Genomic DNA, 22387 nt, shown 5'->3' with positions numbered 1-22387 from the left:
TACTCATCTGTAAAATGATAACAGCAGTGCCTGCTGCTCAGGACTATTAGGAGGTGTGCGTGAGCGAAAAAATCTAAGTGCTCAGAATAGTGCCTAGCTTATAGTTGGCTCTGAGTAAGTGTTAGCTATTGCTATTTTTATTGAACATTAGGCTCCCACTGAGAAGCTAGATATCAAAGACCTCCTATCTCATATTAAGACCACTTTGATTCAAATCAACAGAATATTATCCTCTGAAGGTCACACTTTAGTTTTTTCAGCCAACTCAGAGATCTACCATGAGTTATAAGTACTGCTTGCCAACACCCCCCCCCTCCGCATTTCTGTAAGATTATAGAATGCAAAACTAATCCAGAGTTATAGAAAATAGGTCAGGGGTTACCCAGGGATAGGGAGAACTATAAAGGGACACGAAGAAACTTTTTGGGTGATGGCTATATTCATTTATCTTGATTGTAGTGATGGGTCCATTGGTATATACCTATGGCAAAATTCATCAATTGTACATTTTAATTATGTGCAGTGTATTATTTGTCAATTATACCTCAATAAAGCCATAACAAAAAATAAACATTAGATTACAACCAAATTGAAGCTGGACCTAAACATCTGTTTGCTGAACTACAGAAGCAGTAGTTATTTAGACTCTATAAGAATCTAGAAGAATGAAACTCAGTTTAAGCTGAAAAAAATGTTAGGAAGGAGTTATCTGTAGGAAAAACAAAACAAACAAGCAAAAAACCCCTTTCAATCTGCTGTGTGGACCAAAAGGAAACATGTGAAGACATTATGAAATGTAAAAGACATCACATTAAACCTAAGAACCAATCTTTCTTACAACATACTGATCAAATAAAAAAAGATATAACACTAGTTTTATAAAAAGACCCACAGGACCCCTTTAACAATTAACATCACACTGCTGATTGCTGATACTGTCGTTCAATCTTTCCATACATTACGCACAGTTTAGAAAACAAAAACAAACTACTGCTATACTTTGAGAGTTGGGCAGCTTGAAGCTTCATTCTTTGTCAAGTGTCAAAATTCAGTAAGATGGCTTATTGAATCATGAGTATCTGTGATAGTCAAAACTGTAACAGGTTGAAGATGGAGAATTAAAGGAAAACATACAACTCTTTAAAGATACTAAGTCATCTCTTCTAAACAAATGAAGTTTCAGTACTAACTACGTAACAAAAATAAGAATAGAAGAGATGCCTGGGTGTCTGACCCTAGCGTCCTGGGATCAAGCCCTACATCGGGCTCCCTGCTCATCGAGAAGCCTGCTTCTCTCCCACTCCCCCCTGCAGTCTCTCCCTGTCAAATAAACAAAACCTTAAATAAAAAAGGTAATAGAAGACAACTTATACATTAAGACTAGATTCTTAACAAAGAGCCCTCTTCTCTGCTTAGGGTAAAACATGGTGACTGCAATCATGCATATACAGAAGAATGAAGAAGGAAGATAAAAACTTGACTTTTAATAACTAAACTCCTGTGTTTGCTGTCATTGCTTGGAGTGCCAGATCTATCCTAAGTACGTTTTCTGTGCTATCCAGCCAGTATCATTTGGGGCAGGCTCTTGATCTAGTTTTGGTACAGCCAGAATGGATCTCGGTATTTTTAAATTTTTAATTGTGGCAGAGACAGAGTTAACCTTCCTTTTGTGGAAAGCAGATTCATTAAGACAGATTTTAGTTAAAAGCTACGATGATTTATGCCTGAACTCAAAAACTGAATCAAGAATATACTCACAAAAAGCCCCTCAGCACTTCTGTAAGTCGCCTCATTACCTCAGCACGAACCATCTACATGCCTTGAGGGAAAGATGTCTTATAAAGATACAGCTTCTCTAGCAAGTGCTTCAGCATACGCAGTCTCAGTAGAAATACCCATTACATTGAATCATTTGACCTATCCACAACAGAGCTCTCAGCAGATTTCTACGCACATAATCATACAAAGAGTTTAAGATTCATTCTGGATAGCAAGTGAGTGCCTACGTAGGTCTGAATGGAGATTTATTAACACACCATTTTGTTTAGATCACCAATAGCCTACCCTTCACTCTATTTTTATAAGTCCAAATAACTCAGGAGGGTGTTGGCTTTCAGCCAGAAAGCAAGAAGCACGGGGTGCCTCTCCATCTGCACTGACTTTTAATATACATGTTCTTAATTGGATGAAAGGTATGTTTGGTTCTTGGCTAAGTGTCAAGCATGAAGAGAGATTGCCACTTTAGTCTTAGGAATGAGAACAAACCCAACACAGAAATAAAAGTTTCTTCACTAGAAATGCATGCAGTCCTGTAACTAACACAGACAGCTGGCTATCCAGTGGGGGAAACAGACTTATTATACACTCACTGCTTGTTAATCAGTGGTGGAGAATGCCTGCTTTAACCCACAAATTTGCCTAACTTCCAGGATAAAAATGCAAGAAGTAACATTTATACACTCCCATCTCAAATTGTAACCAAGTACAGGAATCTCACTAAAAAAACATCCTAAGTCATCAACTCAGTAAGATTGCCACCTAGCATTCAGCAACAGGCAAATGTAATAAGAAAAAGAAAATTACGAACAGGTGGCCCAAGCACATAAGCTACCAAATAAACAGAAAGCAATCAAAGTCACATTTATTTGCCTTGAAGCATTTGCGTAGCAAGCTGATAAGCTCATGTGCCAGAGAAAACAAATGGGAAATTTTCATTTCTAAACTTTGGTTGGCAGACATACTAAAATAAAGGAGTTAAATTTTATCAAGGGGAAGCTATTATATTTGATATTTATTTTATTAAGGAAAGACAGTCATTTTTCTATTCCCATGAGTTACAAAGGAATCTAATTTGGTTTGAATTTCAGGTCCAATACTTTAAAAAAAAGTATTTATATTTACATATTATTTATATATGATATATTATATATTAAAATATATATTTATATATTATTTTTTAAAATTCAATTTATTAATATATAGAGTATTATTACTTTCAGGGGTAGAAATTAGTGATTTATCAGTTGCATATAATACCCATCAGGTCCAATACTTTAGTGTGACTATGTCAAGAGACATCTCAGTCTCTTGCTTTTGCATTATTGAAACAATGCAGCCTTTTAGACGAGATCTACTCCAGCAATGGTCTCTGAGGGATCACAAAAAGAAAATTTGGTAAAATAATATTATCTGGAATGCTAAAGATATAGAAGATGCCAGACCTTAGAAAACCAAAATTAAATAAAATACTTAATATACACATTGAAAGTTAATAAGATAAAGGGAAATCAGTTCAGCATTGGACTATTTAAAATAAGCACTTTCCTTCACTGTGTGACCCATTTGTTTCTTTGACTCAAGACCATGGTCTCTATCAGGCTGACATCTTGCCCCTTACCCAGGTAAGTGCCATAAGTCACGTTTCTGTACTCATCCCAGGAGATTAAGCCGTCTTGATTCATATCAAACTCGTGCCATTGGTTTTCAACATTGTCATATATGTATTTCTTCTGGGCGTGCTTAATCCAGGATTTCAGCTCCCCCTCCGTCACAAACCCATCTTTATCCACGTCTATTTTATCTACAATCATTCTACAAGACAAAACAGTTACGTTTCAAGGTGCCAGCTCCATAAGGCTTTTTCCCCCAGATAGCAGGGACCTACCTAAAACGTAGCCGTAGGTGGCATTTTTATACTCCTCCCAGGAAACGAGGCCGTCCTCATTGAGGTCATGCCCCTTCCACTGTCGCTCTACATCCTCGTATATCCAGCGCTTTTGTGCAAATTTAATCCAGTCTTTGAGTTCATCCACAGTGACAAACCCGTCCTTGTCGCCATCTATTTTACTTACAATCTTTCTGTAGAAAATGCAGAGAAATCCAGCAAGAGGTTAAAAGGACACAAGGCTCCCTCTAGACTTAAGCCAGGTGTGTGCTGTAACCAGAGGTGTTGGCCAGGGCTAAAGCATGGACATTAAAAAAAGTCTCCAAAAAAACCTTCCAGACAGGCAACTGCAAGTATTTCTCTTAAGTGACCTGTCACTGGTCTGAAATGAGCTCTCCAGATAAGGCAAGCACAGTCCACGGCTGGTGCACTTATATCCAAAAGCAAACCCAGTCTCATCCCTTTAGGGGTAGGTTACTGTCAGCCAAGAGTCAGAACTCAGGAGTGACTATCCATTCCTATCTGCATTATCCATTCTTTGCATCAAAAAACACGCAAATCTTGATGTTTTTCTTTACTGCTTTTAGAAGAATCTCAACTTCTTGATAAATAATCACAACCACTGATATGGTTTTCTAAAAATTCAAAAATTTAAACCAGACTTTAAAAAATCCAGTTGCTTTTTAAAAAAAGGTTAACACTTTTGTTAAAAATATAAAGATGCAAAGATAGTTCTGGGATCACTTCAAGTTAAGATTTAAAAACAGAAGCCAAAAACCCAACACACACACACACCCAAAACAGAGGGGAAAAAAGTCCACAAAGTTACACAAAGACAGAAGGACTGATGTATGTTTATTCTAAAAAACAACTAGCAGCTAATTATACATTATGTTGAATTTTCACATATAACCACAAAGACAGAGAACTCTGAGGAAACGATGTGATAAGAAAGTCTGCCCCAAAATACACGAGCTTAGGAGAATGTTAATAAGCTGAGAGGGTGAGGATACAGATGATAAAGCAAAACTACAAAGCTAAAGAATCAATATACTTCACCCTTCATGAGCTTTTCTTCCAGGCTTGCCATCTCAAGTTTAATTAAGAATTTTGAAATGTGTGCATGACATATAAGCCTCTAAGGATGCAACCACTCATTTATAGAGGCGCAGACAACCTATGTAGTGTCACCCAATTAAGTGGCCCAGTTTGGAATGGGAACTTCAAAACATCCAAGAGATGTGAAATCTTGGCATACTCCTATGCTCTACTATTTGCAGGATTGAAAAAGACTGTCTTTTCCCACTCTGCATTCATTTCATGAATACTGGAAAATGATTAAAATCACAGAGTACTACTGACACTATGAAAAAAGATTCATCTTGATATTGGTATGTTGTTAGCCTTCACCATCTAGTCCTTAAACTCTGTAATTTTTCTTCAGGGAATGTGTAATCTAGCTTTTGCTCTAAAATGTTAATAGAAAAGGTAAAGTAGTAAGAAACTCTCTCTTAGGCACAAGACAAAAAAAAAAAATTTTTTTTTTCCCAACTTCAACCCTGGAGAGTTTAAAAAAGTATTAACACATTAAGTTATACCAGTACACTATACACCTCTGCATTATCTACAAATGAATTCAGTTTATATCCAAATGGTATTACTGACTACCAATAGCGCCACTGTACCATTAAGAAAAGGGTAAGGTATCAGAATGCCTCCCATTCTCAAATGAAAATTTTAAACTATTATAAATGGCCTAAAGAGAAGGTTCATTCAGATAAAGAGGCATATGACTGCTCAAGATGGGCGTCTGTTAACAAAGCTGGCTGAACTCCACTCTCTTCCCACAGACGTATCTCAAATGCTTTAACCCAGAGGTTGGCAAACTTTTTCTGGAAAGGGGTAGATAGTAAATGTTTCTTATTTTGTCAGCCACATATGGTTCATCACATATCTCTATATTTTAATAACCATTTAAAAATATAAAAGCCAGGCGCCTGGGTGGCTCAGTTGGTTGGCCACTGCCTTTGGCTCCGGTCATGATCCTGGAGTCTTGGGATTGAGTCCTGCATCGGGCTCCCAGCTCCACGGGGAGTCTGCTTCTCTCTCTGACCTTCTCCCCTATCATGCTCTCTCTTACTCTCTCAAATAAATAAGTAAAATCTTAAATACATAAATATAAATATATATGTATATATATATATATGCACGCCATTCTTATCTTGCTGGCCATCAAGCCTGTAGGCAGCTGTAAAAGTACAGTATAAGTGAGGATATCCTATTTTAGGCACTAAGCTCTAAACTCTGATCTTTTAAAACCTGTGCAAATTTATAAAAGCTAATGGAGTTTTTCTCCTGTGACACTGAAGGAACCTACAGATGTAGTTATGATGCCACCAAATAAGCATTTATTTCAGGATAGACATAATGTACTTAGTGGACCTCATGTTATTTCTAAGAAGTAATACATGCCTCTACATTTCAAGAATCAAAAAGCAAATCCTTTGGGTTTTTTGTTTTGTTTTAATGAACCCAAGTAAGTAAGCTCCAGGAAGATGCATAATATTCCTGAAATTTTTAGCATGCAAAATTTTATATATATTCATATGTGTACTTTTCTGAGGTAGTCCTTTGCTTTCCTTAGACTCTTAAAGGGCCTGGCCTGTGATCTAAAGAAGGATGAGGAACTGCTCTAGTTCATTTCTGAAGCAAATATGCCAAGGATGAAAACTTTTGAGTATTAAGGGCCACCACCTCAAAACAAATAAACCTCATTTGAAGGACGCATAAATGAAAATTAAGTACACTTAAGACTCCTTTGGATGGCAGAAGGAGAATACACACATAAGGAAAAATATTCTATCTGTCAACATTCTTAAGAAAAAGGGGAAACTCTATTAAACAAAATGTTTTTAAATATTACTGAAGATTTAAAAATAATGGTGAATTTCCACAACTATATATGTTAACAATGATCATCTTTCCTAATCACCTGCCTTCTACACAGGTGGAAGCAGGAAGCTGGGGGGTGGGGAATCTGTTGTCCCCAACCTCTGGTGTGTAGTTACCTAACAAAACAATGTTTAGAAATGCCACAATGAACAGGTTTAAAAAAAAAAAAAAAAAAAAAGTTCATCTGGAATCCTTACTTCCAATAAACATTATTTCTCATTATCTCCAAAATTTAGAAGCAAATACTATTCACTCATACATTTTATGAAAAGCATTGTCTTAACCATCTTATTCTAATCAAATATAGAGTCTGCTCATGTGCTGACATTTTGCTATTTACTAGTGACAAAAAGGAACATTCTCTCCACTGAAAACTGCTAGCAGAGCTCCACTACCTACATACAGCCAGAACATACTGACTGACACAAAGGCTAAATGCCTTTCATTATTTAAGAGTAATTCTGTGAATAGCCATGTGCAGACCCAAATGTGGGTTAGACATGCACATTAGTATAGGTAAGACATGAAGACTGAGGACACCCTCATGCATCCGTATTTTTAGCCCAAATGTTAGCAGAGTTATAAAATTAAAATTAAAAGTGAGCATGGTCTCTTAGTTAGAAAAGCAACCTAACAGAAGACCGACTCCTTAATGTATTTGTTTTTCCTATTTTCAAATGTTTGTAGTTTCTCATTCTACATAGCAAAAATCTTTTGAGTATTTCTGTCAGTGTTTAAGAATAAAATAGTGTATCCTTTAGTTTGCAGATAATCCAATAAAAGGATAAAATAAATTTATTCTGAAGTATCACCCAAAACAAACTGTTATGTCTTTTTAAAAACAAACAAACAAACATTTATTTGTTGTTTCATTTATTTTTTTAAAAAACATTTATTTATTTGGCGAGAGAGAAAGTACAAGCAGGGTGAGCGGCAGGCAGAGGGAGAAACAGGCTCCATGCTGAGTAGGGAGCCCGATGTGGGACTCGATCCTAGGACCCTGGGATCACGACCTGAGCCGAAGGCAGACACTCAACCAACTGGGTCATCCAGGTGTCCCTCTATAACATCTTCTACTCACAGTCCTATCCAGGATGGCAAAATACTTTTGGAAATTCTTACATAATACAACTTTCCAAACAAATCTCTTAAATATAGTTCAGAAAGTTACACCAATGGTGCTCATTAAGGAGAAAATGTTCACTAATAACGCATTTCCTCGAAAAGGAAGGGTTTGGACGAGCCAAAAGAAAAAAAAAAAAAAAAAGACATTCTTAGATCCTCAGAAATAATCAATTGGGATTCCACCAAATCAACTCACTAGGTTAAAAGACGCCTGCTGAGAGCCACAGAACCCAACTATGGCCCACCTGTTATTAAAACAGCAACACAGGGGCACCTAGGTGGTTCAGTTGCTTGAGTGACTGCCTTTGGCTCGGGTCATGATCCTAGAATTCTGGGATCAAGCCCCAAGTCAGGCTCCCTGCTCAGCAGGGGAGTCTGCTTCTCCCTTTTCCCCTGCTCATGCTCACTCTCTCTCACTCTCTCTCTTTCAAATAAATAAAATCTTAAAAAAAAAAAAGGCAACTCACACTCAACATTAAGACTGTTACTTTATTGGGGTGCCTGGGTGGCTCAGTGGGTTGGGTCACTGCCTTCGGCTCAGATCATGATCTCAGGGTCCTGAGATCGAGTGCCGCATCAGGCTCTTTGCTCAGCAGGGAGCCTGCTTCCCTCTTTCTCTCTCTCTCCCTCTGCCTGCCTCTCTGTCTACTTGTGATCTCTCTCTCTCTGTCAAATAAATAAATAAAATCTTAAAAAAAAAAAAAAGACTGTTACTTATTATAATCTTCTAAAAGGCTCTTGTTTTTAATTAAGCAAATATCTGAGAATGAAAACAAAGAGGGTGAAGGATATTCTCAGAAATCACAAACTATAGAAATTAGCCCAGGGGTCTCATTTGCAGTTTATTTTCCACTCAAAGGCTTGGCTTGAGGAACAATCAATAGGTCACAGATCATTTTTAAAAATTAAAACTATCAGGGATAAGAGGCCCCCCATGTAATGTTCCTTTGGAAATAAGATGCATTTCAATTTGGGTGTGGTAGCATTTGGTACTTTTAAGAAAAATGACTTTGCTTTGTAGAATGAGGTAAAACTGTTAGTGGAGATATTTATGAAAGCAAGCAATTAATTAAATTTTAGTGGTAGCAATTCTGTGGTTAGCTTTCAGAAAATGTAGTTCAAAACAGTCCTACTGGGTGGCCAAGCCAGAAGAAAAAAAAAGAATGAGCCGATTTGTAATGAAATGTAATTACTTTAGCCCCCTGAGAGCTGGTGCCTTACCCAAGCCTTTCCTTGCTCTCTTCAGGTGTCAGCTGATCAAAGGTCTTCGCTTCTTCGGCACCCAGGAAGGCATCATGGTCATAATCAAAACTCTGAGCATCATTATGAACTTTGTCGCTGAGCTGAGGCTCATGGTGTACACGGTCCTTTTTTTCTGTGGGCTTGCTCAAGGCAAAGGCTGTGCACAGGGACAGGCACATAAGAAACTGTCGCAGGTCCATGATAATTAGATCTTAAAGAAAAACAAAGGTTAGTTAATTCAGGAAACAGTGTGCTCTATAATCAAATAAGAAATTAAAAGCTCATATCCACTTATTAATCTGATATTATCCCAAATATTATTACTTAATCCAAAAAATAAGAATGGTAGACTATCACTTTCTAATATTATGGTGAGGAATTTTCACCAGTTTCCTTCACATGATTGGAAGCTGACAAAGAATCAGTTAAAATATCCACCCTGTAAGTAGGCTCCCTTTTAAAACACATTAATCTTCTTGCCCAAGTTCTTACTCCTAAAAGCGAAAAGACCAACTTTATTTAAATTCAGACCTACTGACTACAAAAAACTTTACTTTTTGTACTATATCAGGGATCTGGTCTTTAAAACTGGCTGGTTATTAGGATCACCTAAGAAGCTTTAAAAAAAATTCCCCCATTCAATTAGAATTTCTGAAGTTGAATGCATGCACCTGAAGTTGTAAATGTTTCTCAGGTGGTAATAGTGATAATTAGATCAGGAACCACAAACTATTTGAGCAGATTCTTTGTCCTATATATAGCAACAAGTTGTCTCCCATATCCATGGTCAACTTCAAACCACCTTCAGAGATCAAACCATTCAAATGTGACGGAGAGCACTGCTTCGGCATTCCTTATACTGTGTTTCCCCGACTTTCCCCGGCATGAGGATGCTTGGAGTACTGTTCAAAGCACAGACAGACCCCAGGTCCTACTCCATACCTTCAGAATATTGGCAGTCACAGCTGAGTCTAATGAACAAGCACAAGGCTTGGACACTTTACCAAAAAATACTGACCAAAAAATCGCAGAGAGGGTGCAGAATAGTAACTTGTTTAGCATACTTTACAGATGCCCCACAGTATTGTCTATAGACAGTAGGTCTTAGAGAAAAAAACTATCAAATTAAAAATAAAGAGCAAAGATTTCCCCAACTTTCATATTTTAACTAATCTTTCACCAGTAGAACATGGATTCTGAATGCCTTCCCCCCCGCAGGGAGTCAGTTTTTGTAAATTCAGAAAATCTCTTACTCATTTCCACTTGTAACCAATGGCTCCATTACTGGATAGGCAGGTAGTTATTAGGCATGAGGCTTGTTTGTGGGTTTGTGTCCCCCCAAAAGATATATATATATCCTGAAGTCCTAACGGGCCAGTACGCATGAATGTGACCTTAGGGGCATCTGGGTGGCTCAGTCGTCAAGTGTCTGCCTTTGGCTCAGGTCATGATCCCAGGGTTCTGGAATCGAGTCCCATATTGGGCTCCCTACTCAGTGGGAGCCTGCTTCTCCCTCTCTTGCTCCCCCTGCTTGTGCTCTGTCAAATAAATAATATCTTAATTATCAAATAAAATCTTAAAAAAAAAAAACCAGGATCTTTGCAGATGTAATTAAGTTAAACTGAGGTCATTTTGGATTATAGGGTGGGCTCTAATCCAATGATTGATAGCCTTATAAAAGGAGGGAAATTTAGACAGTCACACAGAGAAAAGAATGCCAATAAAAAGCACCTGACCTTTTATGAATGGCGGATTAGAATGATGCATCCGCAAGTTAAGGAATGTCAAGGATTCCTGGCAACCCCAGAGGCTAGGAAGAGGGAAGGAAGGATCTTCCCCAAGGGCCTTCAGACAGAGCATGGCTCAGCCAACACCTTGATTTCTAACTTCTAGCCTCTAGAACTATGAGAGAATAATAAGCATCTGACCTTTTAAGCCACCCAGTTTGTGCTAATTTGTTACAGCAGCCCTAGGAAACTAGTAAATGGCTCAGAGGACCACTGCATCACATGAAAGGTAAATGCATTAATTACTTTACCCTAATTTGAAGATTATGCTAGCCAGATTTCTACTTCCCTAGGGATGTCACTAATGGAATCATCTAGTACAAGGGCTCACAATTTATATGTGAATATTTTTAAAAACGTGAAAATTCTTTCAGCAGAACTTCTAACTTAGTGGTTCTGAATCTAAAATGTACCCTAGAATTACCCAAAGACTTTTAAGAAAATATGATCACTAAGTCCCACCCCTATTAATATTTTTAAAAGGCAGCCAGGCTGTGAACCACTATTTTAACTAACCTCTCAAATAGCCAAAGTAATATCTTAAGAAATTTGACCTGAGGGATGCCAGGGTGGCTCAGTCAGTTAAGCATCCCAGGGTTCTGGGACGGAGTCCTGCATTGGGCTCCCCGCTCAACATGGAGTCTGTTTGTCCCTCTCTCTCTGTCCCTCCCCCTGCTCATGTTCTCCTTCTCTCTCAAATAAATAAAATCTTAAAAAAATAATAATAAAGCCACAATCATACAAACACCCTATCTTGTTTCTTCCTGATTAAGAATTATTTCTCAGGACGCCTGGGTGGCTCAGTTGGTTGGACGACTGCCTTCGGCTCAGGTCATGATCCTGGAGTCCTGGGATTGAGTCCCGCATCGGGGTCTCAGCTCCACGGGGTGTCGCTTCTCTCTCTGACCTTCTCCTTGCTCATGCTCTGTCTCACTTTCTCTCTTTCAAATAAATAAATATTAAAAAAAAAAAAAAAGAATTATTTCTCTTAGGGGTGCCTGGGTAACTCAGTTTGTTAAGTGCCTACCTTTGGCTCAGGTCAGGCTCCATTTCTGCTTGTGCTCTCTCTCTTGACAAATAAGTAAGAAAAAGCTTGGAAAAAAAAATCTGACCTGAAAATATACTTAATATGAATAAACTCCATATATCTGATCCTGCCTGAAAGTACTGGGAGCTAGAATGAATTGTTCCAGGGGATAAAGAAATTAAGTATGCCAACAGATTAGACATATTTCAGTGTATGTTTTTCTTGTAATCCACAAATAGTAAAGGAAGTTACATTGCATTACCTTGGATTTATGGAGTCCTTTGGATTCAGTAAACTAAAGAAATGCTTACAACAACTAATGGTGAGCATGTTACATTAATATTCCTTAAAAGTTGGAAGAAAGCAAACAGAGAAATAGGTTTAATCCCAACACAACCTAGAGAGATGATTATACAAAAGCACAACCTGAGGCTTCCATGAATAACTTTCAGGCTGCAAAGCACATAAGGACACTGTACTCCATACCTGGGAAAGCAGTGTAGTGGGGAAGGGGGAGAAGGTCCTGAAATGGCAGAGGAGTCATCAACAGACTGTAGAAAATATTCTATGTAAATAGGACAGCATGAGTAAGTCAAACACAAACACCTCTAAGGAGATGACAGGAAGCAGTCACTCCTGGGATGCCCATTCTCAAAAAAATACTCTTACTGGATGGTTGGTAAGACTGACGAAAACCCGTAAGAAACAATGACCATGAGACTGCTAGGGAAATGGGAAGAAGGTGGGACTTTTCTTAAGCTGTTCACACCAATGTCAGAACTCAGCAGTGCTTCTGAAACTTTATCAGTATTCTGTTTCATGCTATCCCATCAAAACGCCCAAATATGTATACAAGACACTTGCACAAATATATTCCATAATGAACGTTTATAATGATAAAAAAAAAAGGAAAACAAACTAAACCAGAGAACTAGTAAATACATATTAAATCTATATTATGGGAAACTACAGGAAGGTAGAAGGTGGATCTATTTACGCTGCAATGGAGAATTCATGAAGACATGTTAAGCGAACAAAAGAGCAATTTGCAAAACAATGTTAAAATTTATGTAAAAAGAGAAACCAAACAACCTCTGAGGTTGTTTTTATTTGTATAAAATAGAAGACATATGTGCAAAATTGGCGTGGAAGAATAAACATCTATATGAAAAGAGCTGTAACCCCCAGTTTCAAGGGAGAAGAGATGGGTGGGGTGGTGAGGCTTGTGTGGAGTGGACTTTAATATTGTACTCTGTTGTCTATATTTGGTAAATGAATACATACTGTGTACCACCTCTGTATATTACTTTTTAAATATTATTAAAACTCTTTTCAATACTAGTTGCAAAGAAAACATTTTCAAGCTATTTCTCCAGACTAAAAAACGAGACTGAAGAAAAATCACATACCTTGGGGGCGCCTGGGTCGCTCAGTGGGTTAAAGCCTCTGCCTTCAGCTCAGGTCATGATCCCAGTGTCCTGGGATCGAGCCCCACATCGGGCTCTCTGCTCAGCAGGGAGCCTGCACCCCCCCCCCCGCCTGCCTCTCTGCCTACTTGTGATCTCCGTCTGTCAAATAAATAAAATCTTTACTCCCCCCCCCAAGATTTTATTTATTTGAGACAGAAAGAGAATGAGAGAGAGAGAGAAAGCATGAGTGGAGAAAGGTCAGAGGGAGAAGCAGACTCTCTGCCTAGCAGGGAGCCCGATGTGGGACTCGATCCCGGGACTTCAGGATCATGACCTGAGCCAAAGGCAGTCGCTTAACCAACTGAGTCACCCAGGGACCCTCACATATCTATTCCTAAGACATAAACTTTATTTTTCTTTAAGATTTTTTTTTTTTAATTTAACAGAGAGAGAGAGAGAGAGATTACAAGTAGGTGGAGAGGCAGGCAGTGAGAAAGGGGGGGAGAAGCTGGCTCTCTGCTGAGCAGAGAGCCTGATGCAGGGGTCAATCCCACGACCCTGAGATCATGACCTGAGCTGAAGGCAGAGGCTTAACCCACTGAGCCACCCAGGCGCCCCTTAAGACATAAACTTTTTAAAGTAAAACATGCTGCTCTAGAATAACTCTTTAGCTTGCCCTTCAATAAATCAAATGATCAATCAAATCAGCGAACAGAAGAAAATTAAAAGATTTAATGGCTCTCTTAAATGCCAAAATGAGTATGCCTTTATTTTAGGGCAAAATAAAACTTCCATTTCGAACTACAAACAATTCTCTAGACCAATAAAACTCTTTAAGGACAAGAAACAACTCTGTTATTTTCCACAATAAATATCTATTTTGTGATACATCCAAACAGTTATGTTAGCGGTTTAAAAAATCAAGTAAAATCAAGTCACTGCAACAGAAGACTTTCTTTATGCCTATTAATAAGGAAACTTCACATTTAGGAAAATTTTATATATAATTATTTACATCCTCAGAATAAAATGCCCTAACAATTCTTGCATAATTCCATGACAACCCCTGCAAACCCCAAATGTTACAATAGGAATAAATGCCAAAGCCCATTACCAAGGCTGGAAAAGATACTGTACAAAGTTCTGATACATGTAACATACAGAAATTAACAGTAGCTCGCTGATTTAGAGGCAAAACTACATTTAAGTTTGAAGCTTAACATCTTGATAACAAGGATAAGAGAATTCAAGAGTAAAAGAGCTTCTGCTTTTTTATTTTTTAAAGATTTTATTTATTTATTTGACAGAGAGAGATCACAAGTAGGCAGAGAGGCAGGCAGAGAGAGGGGAAGGGAAGCAGGCCCCCTGCTGAGCAGAAAGCCCTATGCGGGACTCCATCCCAGGACCCTGAGATCATAACCTGAGCCCAAGAGCTTCTACTTTATCATCTATCCATCCCTTTCCCTTTCTCTTTCCATTAACCTTCCAATCCCATGCCTCTAAAGGCTCCTTTCCCTATTCTTTTTTTTTTTTTTAAGATTTTATTTATTTAACAGACAAAGATCACAAGTAGGCAGAGAGGCAGGCAGAGAGAGAGGAGGAAGCAGGCTCCCCGCCGAGCAGAAAGCCCACACTATCTACTGCCACCCTGAAATCTTTTTTTTTTTTTAAGATTTTATTTATTTGTCAGAGAGAAAAGAGAGAGAGAGAGAGAGAGAGAGAGAGAGACAGAGCAGAAGTAGGGAGAGCTAGCTACAGGCAGAACAGGCAGAGCAGGCAGAGGGAGAAGCAGACTCCCCACCAAGCAAGGAGCCTGATGAGGGACTTGATCCGAGGATCAAGTCAACCGCTTAACTGACTGAGCCACCCAGACATCCCCGGAAATCTAGCTTTCCATCTACCACTGATGAACCTACTTAAAAAGGTCACAAGGACTGCGTGATGGACAAAGCCAATGGTCCGAATTTCATCTCTCTGCAGTGGACAATGAAAAACCCTGCGTTTTAAATAACTTCTAAAAATAAATAAATGAATAACTTCTAAAAAATATACACTCTTTGTACCCACATATAGTATACCGACTCCTGACTATCAGAAACTTTCGCACAGGCCTCTTGTTCTATGACTATAGACACTTAAAAAAAAATAAAAAAGACTGTACTAGATTTATCTAAATCCATACAGTACATAAAAATTTTCAAGTAGAAACAAAGGATATCCCCCAAGACAAAGGTTATTTTATATGGGAAGATGTGAGAACAGTATAAAACAACTTTTCACACAAGGTATTTGAGAACCATGTTAGTGCAGTTATTTCTGAAGCATCTCTATCTTTTCAAACTGAAACCAAATGATGGAAGACTAAATGGCCCTTCTCTTTCTCCTTCCCTCTTCATCACAGCTACACATCAATGGAAAACAGGATATCAGGAAAACAGAAATACTTAGTTGCATGAACTTTTATCATGTGATCTAGAAGGTAAATCAATGGCTGTAGAAAAAGCATCTCCCCATCTCCTATTTCTCAAATGACCTCTAAGTTTCTCTTTCCAAAATTCTGTCTCTCCTTCGCCAAGGGTAACATCTAATTTTTTTTCTCAAAAAAAAAAAAAAAAAAAAAAATTTAGGGGCGCTTGGGTGGCTCAGTCGTTTAAGTGTCTGCCTTCTGCTCAGATCATGATCCCAGGGTCCTGGAATTGAGCCCCATGTTGGGCTCCCTGCTCACTGGAAAGTCTGTTTCTCTCTCTCCCTCTGTCCCTCCCCTGGATCCTGCATGTGCGCTCTCTCTAAAATAAAATAAATAGAATCTTTGAAAAAAACTCTAGACCTGTAGTGTTCAGGATAATAGCTATGAATCACATGCAGCTGCTAAGCACTTGAACTGTGGCTGGTGTAAATTAAGCTGTGATCAAATGTTACACTTTACAAAGAAAAATGGCATTCTATATGTACTGGATTAAATTATTAAAATCAATTTAATCTGTTTAACAATTTCAGGTGAAACTATATTCATGTGACATGTACTATATTTCTATTAGATAATGCCATATTAGAGACATAAATTAAACAGAACAGGAAAGATATCACGTAACTATCATCCTTTTGAAATATCTCACCAATAATGGTCTTCCACAGTTACTTTCATGGACTGCTCCAGTTAATTTATAAGGAGAAAAGATTAACAGCACAAGCCTAAATTTCTTTCAATAACAAAGACTAGCCTTAAGAATGAATTTATTTTATCCATTCAAAAATTTCCTTGAAAGCTCTAAATTCTTGCCATATCCCTCCCTTTGTTCCCAGTCATTGGTCACAGAACACTGAAATTGTTCCAGGAAAATTCAGATGTCTGGATTAAATACAACTTCTCAAGAACATCAGCATTGAGTGATCCCACAGGTATTTTGGTTGACCAAAGACCCATTGCTCAAAGTTAACAAGTGGGAGAAATGGGTGTGGTAGTAAAATTCCAGTTCTCTGAGCTGGATAATCAGAAAAAAAAAAAAAAAAGGGCAATCCTCTATAATGTAGCACAAACAGGATCTCACTCCCTAAGTGTCTACATCATCTTGGGTTGGGGGAACAGCCTAACAGCAGTGTAAATGTACTAAGGCTGTTATGAATGTTATGAAATATAGAAATTAAAGCTATCTGTTTATTTGACATTCCTCACTTACAATTTTAGTGCACACCACAATGGATTATCACATCCAAGGAATAATGTCATCCTTTGTGATCCGGTAAAAGTCATAATGAGAAACCATTTGTTCAATATTTCTCTAGTGACAAAGCAAATTTACATCAGATCATGAACACATTCTAATGAAATTATTTGTGGTACTGAGAACACACATTTATATGACAGCTGAGAATACAAAAACTGCAAAATTTGCCTAAAGAAGAGCTTTGAGAATGACAAACCATTACTCAGGTTTCCTTAGTTTTATAACCAAAGCAGCTCAGTACAAACTTTCAAATTTTCTCGTTACAGAGTGAAAACATTAAGAAAAAAGTTCTAAAAACTCTGGGAGAAAAAAGTTTCCTTTGAGGCTGATGAAACTTTAACACATAATTAATGGCCATAGGAATGCCTTGCAAAATGCAGAGATAGGAGTTTTGTTTTCTGGTTGCAATGCTGCAGTGCATGCTTAACACACAAAAAGTCCTTGAGAATTTGGTATTTATTTTAGCTCAAACTCCCTTTGGTGCCAAATGTCTATAAATTTTAAAGTCCTAAATGAAAAGACATATCTACGACAATTACTCCATCTGGAAGTAATCCGTACGCATTCCTTTCAACTTTTATAAAACTTGTTTGTACCACTCCACAATAATGATCATAGGGTACTTTAAGTTGTCTCCTTAGCTCCCCTATAGACACTACATTTTTAAAAGGCATGACTCTCAGCTATTACAAATTAGTATCTTTCTACAGTTCCTAATACAATGTCTTGCATTTTTTATATACCAATATATTTTACTGTATTAGTTGGACAGTACTTGGCAGCAAAGCAGTTCCTGCCTGCTCTCCAACCCCCAATTCCCCTTACTGGAACTGGCTATCAGGCAGCAACAGGCAAAGTGTTATTTCAGCTGTTTTAACTCTAATACATAAATTACAACACCAACCAACACCCTTATTTAAGAGTTCACAAAGGATCTAGGATGTTACAGCCTACCATCTCCAGTGGCTATCCCTGGCTACACCTCTGTCCTTCTAACACCCCCAACATACCCACGTTATAGTAAATTTGTGTTAATATCAGTTACCTATCTCCTGTACTAGTGTAGCATATAGAAAATGCCACAAATACATATCATGTGACACATCATTAAATGAACAAAGCCAACAATTATATTGAGAGTTATCAATAGGAGTTGATGTCAAAGCTGCAACCAAGTACCATCCACTTAGGCATGCCCAATTCACCTTTATCAGTTCATGGTCCTCCTATTGCAATCCCCCCCCCCAAAAAAAAATCCTACTGGAGACCCCTGAATCACTGTAAAACTCAGATTAGGCCTAGGCAACTCATCCTCTACCCGCAAATACAATTTACAGGTTTGCACTATAATACTTAAATTCTTCAGCGATGGCCATTGTTACCTGGTTAACTAAATTCAAGGGATGAGGTCAGACATGTATTTGTCTTGTGTATTCCACTCTCAGGCAAAAAATAAATTTATCAGAGATGACACGTCCTCTACTTCGCAACTACTAAGCCGTATTAGAAGCAACCTTATTCCCAATTCATTAACGTTGACTTTATGGTACATGCCACCAGGAAGTGATCGCAATTCAATTCTCAGAGACATTACTCTGGGAATTTATACAATCAGGAATTGAGATCCTACAACTTTAGTAGGAAACTTTTGCCGCGGTGCAAAAGCTGCTTTCAAAACTACCGACCACCTAACAATGCTCTTAATCAGGGCAGCTGTTGGAAATTAACTTTACTTCTCCACACAGCATGCCAAAAATGAGAACTAAGATCTACACAGCTAAAAGCAACAAAAAAGGTAAAATACAATTCCCTACTAAAGCTTTAAAAATTATTTCCCGTCGCTGACAGAAGTATGCAGCCAAACATGGAAGCTCGAAGCAGTCAGCTTTTCTTTAAAATTGTATCAAAGTTTTTTGTGTTTGTTTTAATCACACAGTGACTTCCGACTTTCTCCCCTCCCCCCGCCCCGTTTTTACACCCTCAAAGTCAGCGAACACGACTTTCCTGGCAGACGCACCCTCCTCTCGGGATATGGCCTTGGGGCAGCGCTGGAGGACACAGGTAGGCCGGCTGGTGGGAGGTGGCAGAGAACTGTTACAATAACACTACCCCACCGCTCTCCGCCCTTCTGTAGGCAAACAAGAGGGACTCGGTGAGAGACGCGGCCCAGGCGCGGACGTGGCGAGCCAGGCACAAAACAGTACCCCCCAGAACGCAAAACCCGGAGCCGGAGTTCCCCGAGACCCAGGCCCCTTCCCAGCGCTCGCAGGAGGGCGAGCAGCGGCCTCCAACTCAGACGGCGCGCGGAGGGCCCCGGGGTCGCAAGCAGGCTCAGGGCCCGTACCCCGCGCTAGCAGAAACAAGGGCCCCGAACGAAGGGGACCTATGCCGCGTCGCGAGCGAGGGCCGAGGACAAAAAGAAAGCGATAAAGGACGAGGCTGCAGAAGAACCGAAGGCCGCTGTACCTACCTTTCCTCGTAGCGCCCACAGCCCACGGTCCCGCGGCCGCAGCTCACCCACCGGCTCAGCTCACGCGCGCAAGCACCGCCCAACCGGAAGCAGCTCCGCGCCCCGCTCCCATCCGCCTCGCCGGCAGCCTTCTGACCAATCATCAACGAACCCGCCGCTGACGTGCAGCATTCCCGGACATCCATTGGCTCTACAGTCGCGTAACCGGGATTGGCTGGAAAGCGCCACGTCCCCGCGAGCGCGCCGAGTGCGTGGACCGGATTCCCGCCCAACCCGGGTTCCCGGCCCTGTGGGGATGGCGGGTCCCAGCCCCTTACTCCGGGTGGCGTGTGCGCGCTGCTGTCTGGCGGCCACGCCCCGGTTCACAGCGCGTGACTCGGCCTCCACACGGCTTTTTGGATTAGCCTTGTAGTTATCTTCAAGCCCACAAGCACGCCGGGCCGAATTAATTCGACTCTATCAGTCGCCAATTGTATTAACAATCCCAATTTATTTCCCGTCATTGATACCGCCCTGATGTAGCCTACGAGAGGCTCTTCACTCGTTGGCTCCAGTGTAACTTTCAGCTTTATCTCCTACCAGTCCCTCCCACTTGGCTTTTGCTCTGGCCACCACCTCTCGTTGTTTCCTAACAACCCGCCCTTTCACATCTCTTTGATCTGTATTTGATTTGATCTGTCTTTATCAAGTGATCTCCTCTGCCAGGACTAAGTACGTTTTTCTGATTTTCTGCCTAATGAATGCCAATAGAAGTCCCGGTTAGCTTTTGAAGTCATTCTTGACCCCGCTAGACATAATTCCTCTTTTATTTGACTTCCTAACACTTTGTATCTTCAACACACTTTGCCAAATTTTGCTATGAAAAGCTTTTTATCGATATGTCCTCCTCTAGGCTAAGCTCCAGGGTAAAGAGCTGCCTTATTCATCTTTTTTTTTTTTTTAAATAATATTTTATTTATTTGTGTGTGAGAGAGAGAGCCCAAGCAGGCAGAGAGGCAGAGGGAGAGAGAGAAACAGACTCACTGCTGCGTAGGCAGCTGGAGGGGGGCCGGATCCCAGGACCCTGGGATCCTGACCTAAGCCAAGGCAGACACTTGACTGAGCCACCCAGGCGCCCCTGCTTTATTCATTTTTTTAATCTACAGCTCTGACCTTGCTGCCCAGTTCAGAGCAAAAGCTCAATGATTTGGGGCGTCTGGGTGGCTCCGTGAGTTAAAGCCTCTGCCTTTGGCTCAGGTCATGATTCCAGGGTCCTAGGATCGAGCGCCCCCATTGACTCTCTGCTCAGTGGGGGCCTGCTTCCTCTCTCTTTCTCTCTCTGCCTGCCTCTCTGCCTACTTGTGATCTCTGCCTGTCAAATAAATAAATATATAAAATCTTTAAAAAAAAAAAAAGCTCAATAATTTCATGAACTGAATGGGCAGGGCCCACATCATGTCCCTGATTTAAGAGGAATACAGGAAATTTTTCACTTATTCAATTTCATGTCATGAAATTCAAACATTGAATGAGGACTACTATGTTTGCAACACAAATGGAACATAAACTTACTCTGTTCTTAGCACATAAAGCCTCATGCTTTAACATCCAATTGAAGCAAGTAGTATGCTGATGAAAGCTTTAAATACAAAGCAAGTTAACCCACTTTTAAGTGCCAAGGAGACACTGACAACAAATGCTGTGGCAATTCAGACAAAAGAGTGACGGTGACCCTTGCTGGTAATTTGAGAGGTCTTCCTAAGAAGCTATGACTCAGACTGGACTAAGGAATTCCTGAATGCAACTATTTAGCAACAGCAGTAATGAGGAACAAGAGAAGGTGGGGGACAGATTCGGGGGTAAGTTCTTAGGCCAGGTAGGGGATGGAGGAGGTAAAAAAAAAAAAAATGTGGGGTTGGGGCATGAAGAGAAAGCATAGATGTAAGTTTCTCTAAGTAATATAAAGTCTTAATCTGAGGACCCTGAGCTGAAGGCAGAGGGAATTATGGATCTTTTGAAGGTTTCTAAATTTGTGCCTATGTGGGAGGTAGAATGAGATTGAAAATTCTAAGTGTTCTCTCTAGGAGGAGTTCTTTCTAATAGGGATTAACTATAGAAGAGACTGCATCAGGAAGTGTTTTTAACACTTTAGAAATTGCCTCCTTGAAGTCAAGCACCGTGGCAGGTGCTGGTAAACCCACAATGAATAGAACATGGTCCGAGCCCTCAAAGAACTGCAGTCCGATGGGAGAACCACCCATCTTGGAAGTGTCCTAGAGGAAGCTGGATAAGGCAGTGGGACTCTGCCAGCGATGGGACCCTCCACCCCTGTGATTCCCTGTGGGTAAGAGCTTGGCCTAAGGCAGAGCAAGGAAAGTGGAAAAAACTCTTACATACAAGAGGAATTTTTAAAGTGGAAATAAGTCCTGAGCTTAGTGACTGCTTACATGAAAGAAATGAAGGAACACTCAAAAATTTATATTATCATAGGAAACTGGGAGAATGGGTGTAAGAAAAGAGAAATGAGTTCAAGACATGGAGAGCCTAAGACAATGGCAGAATATCTTAGAAGAGTTAATAGGGGCCTCTGGGTGACTCAGCCGGTTAAGTGTCTGCCTTCAGCTCAGGTTATGATCTCAGGATTCTGGGATCAAGCCCAGCATGGGGCTTCCTGCTCAGCAGAGAGTTTGCTTCTCCCTCTCCCTCTGTCCCTCAACCTGTTTGTTCGTTCTTTTTCTCTCTCTCTCTCCAATAAATAAAGTCTTCAAAAAAATTAAAATAAAAAGAGTTATTAGGCTGGAGGAGATACTCAGAAGGATCATTGACCAGGAGGCAGCCAAGCCAGCCATGAGAATGAGTGAGCTGAGGAAAGACAAGTGCATTAACCCTCCAGGGAGCCCAGGATTTAGAAAGTAGGTGGAGGAGGAAGAGGACTTGAAGGGTGACACACATAAGAAATGTCACCTTGGGGCGCCTGGGTGGCTCAGTGGGTTAATCCTCTGCCTCT

General features: G+C 39.9%; 1 protein-coding gene across 2 annotated transcripts in view; it reads right to left on the bottom strand.

Moving 5' to 3' along the window:
• Window positions 1–19517, bottom strand: part of CALU (calumenin) — a 30310-nt gene extending 10793 nt beyond the window's left edge. Inside the window, exons 1-3 of one of the 2 annotated variants that reach the window (XM_004741815.3) lie at window positions 19402–19517; window positions 8963–9194; window positions 3665–3858 (exon numbers count right to left, since the gene is read on the bottom strand). In XM_004741815.3, the coding sequence (XP_004741872.1) occupies window positions 3665–3858; window positions 8963–9183 (415 nt within the window). In that variant the 5' untranslated portion in view covers window positions 9184–9194; window positions 19402–19517. Of the gene's footprint in view, window positions 1–3397; window positions 3592–3664; window positions 3859–8962; window positions 9195–19401 lie in introns of both variants that reach the window. The other variant, XM_004741816.3, reaches the window with a different exon arrangement.
• Between the last annotated feature and the right edge of the window lie 2870 nt (window positions 19518–22387).

The sequence above is a fragment of the Mustela putorius genome, unplaced genomic scaffold (assembly GCF_011764305.1).
Source record: "Mustela putorius furo isolate JIRA1106 unplaced genomic scaffold, ASM1176430v1.1 tig00003845_pilon_pilon_pilon, whole genome shotgun sequence".
NCBI classification, from domain to species: domain Eukaryota; kingdom Metazoa; phylum Chordata; class Mammalia; order Carnivora; family Mustelidae; genus Mustela; species Mustela putorius.
This window is presented reverse-complemented; position numbering and strand designations above follow the sequence as displayed.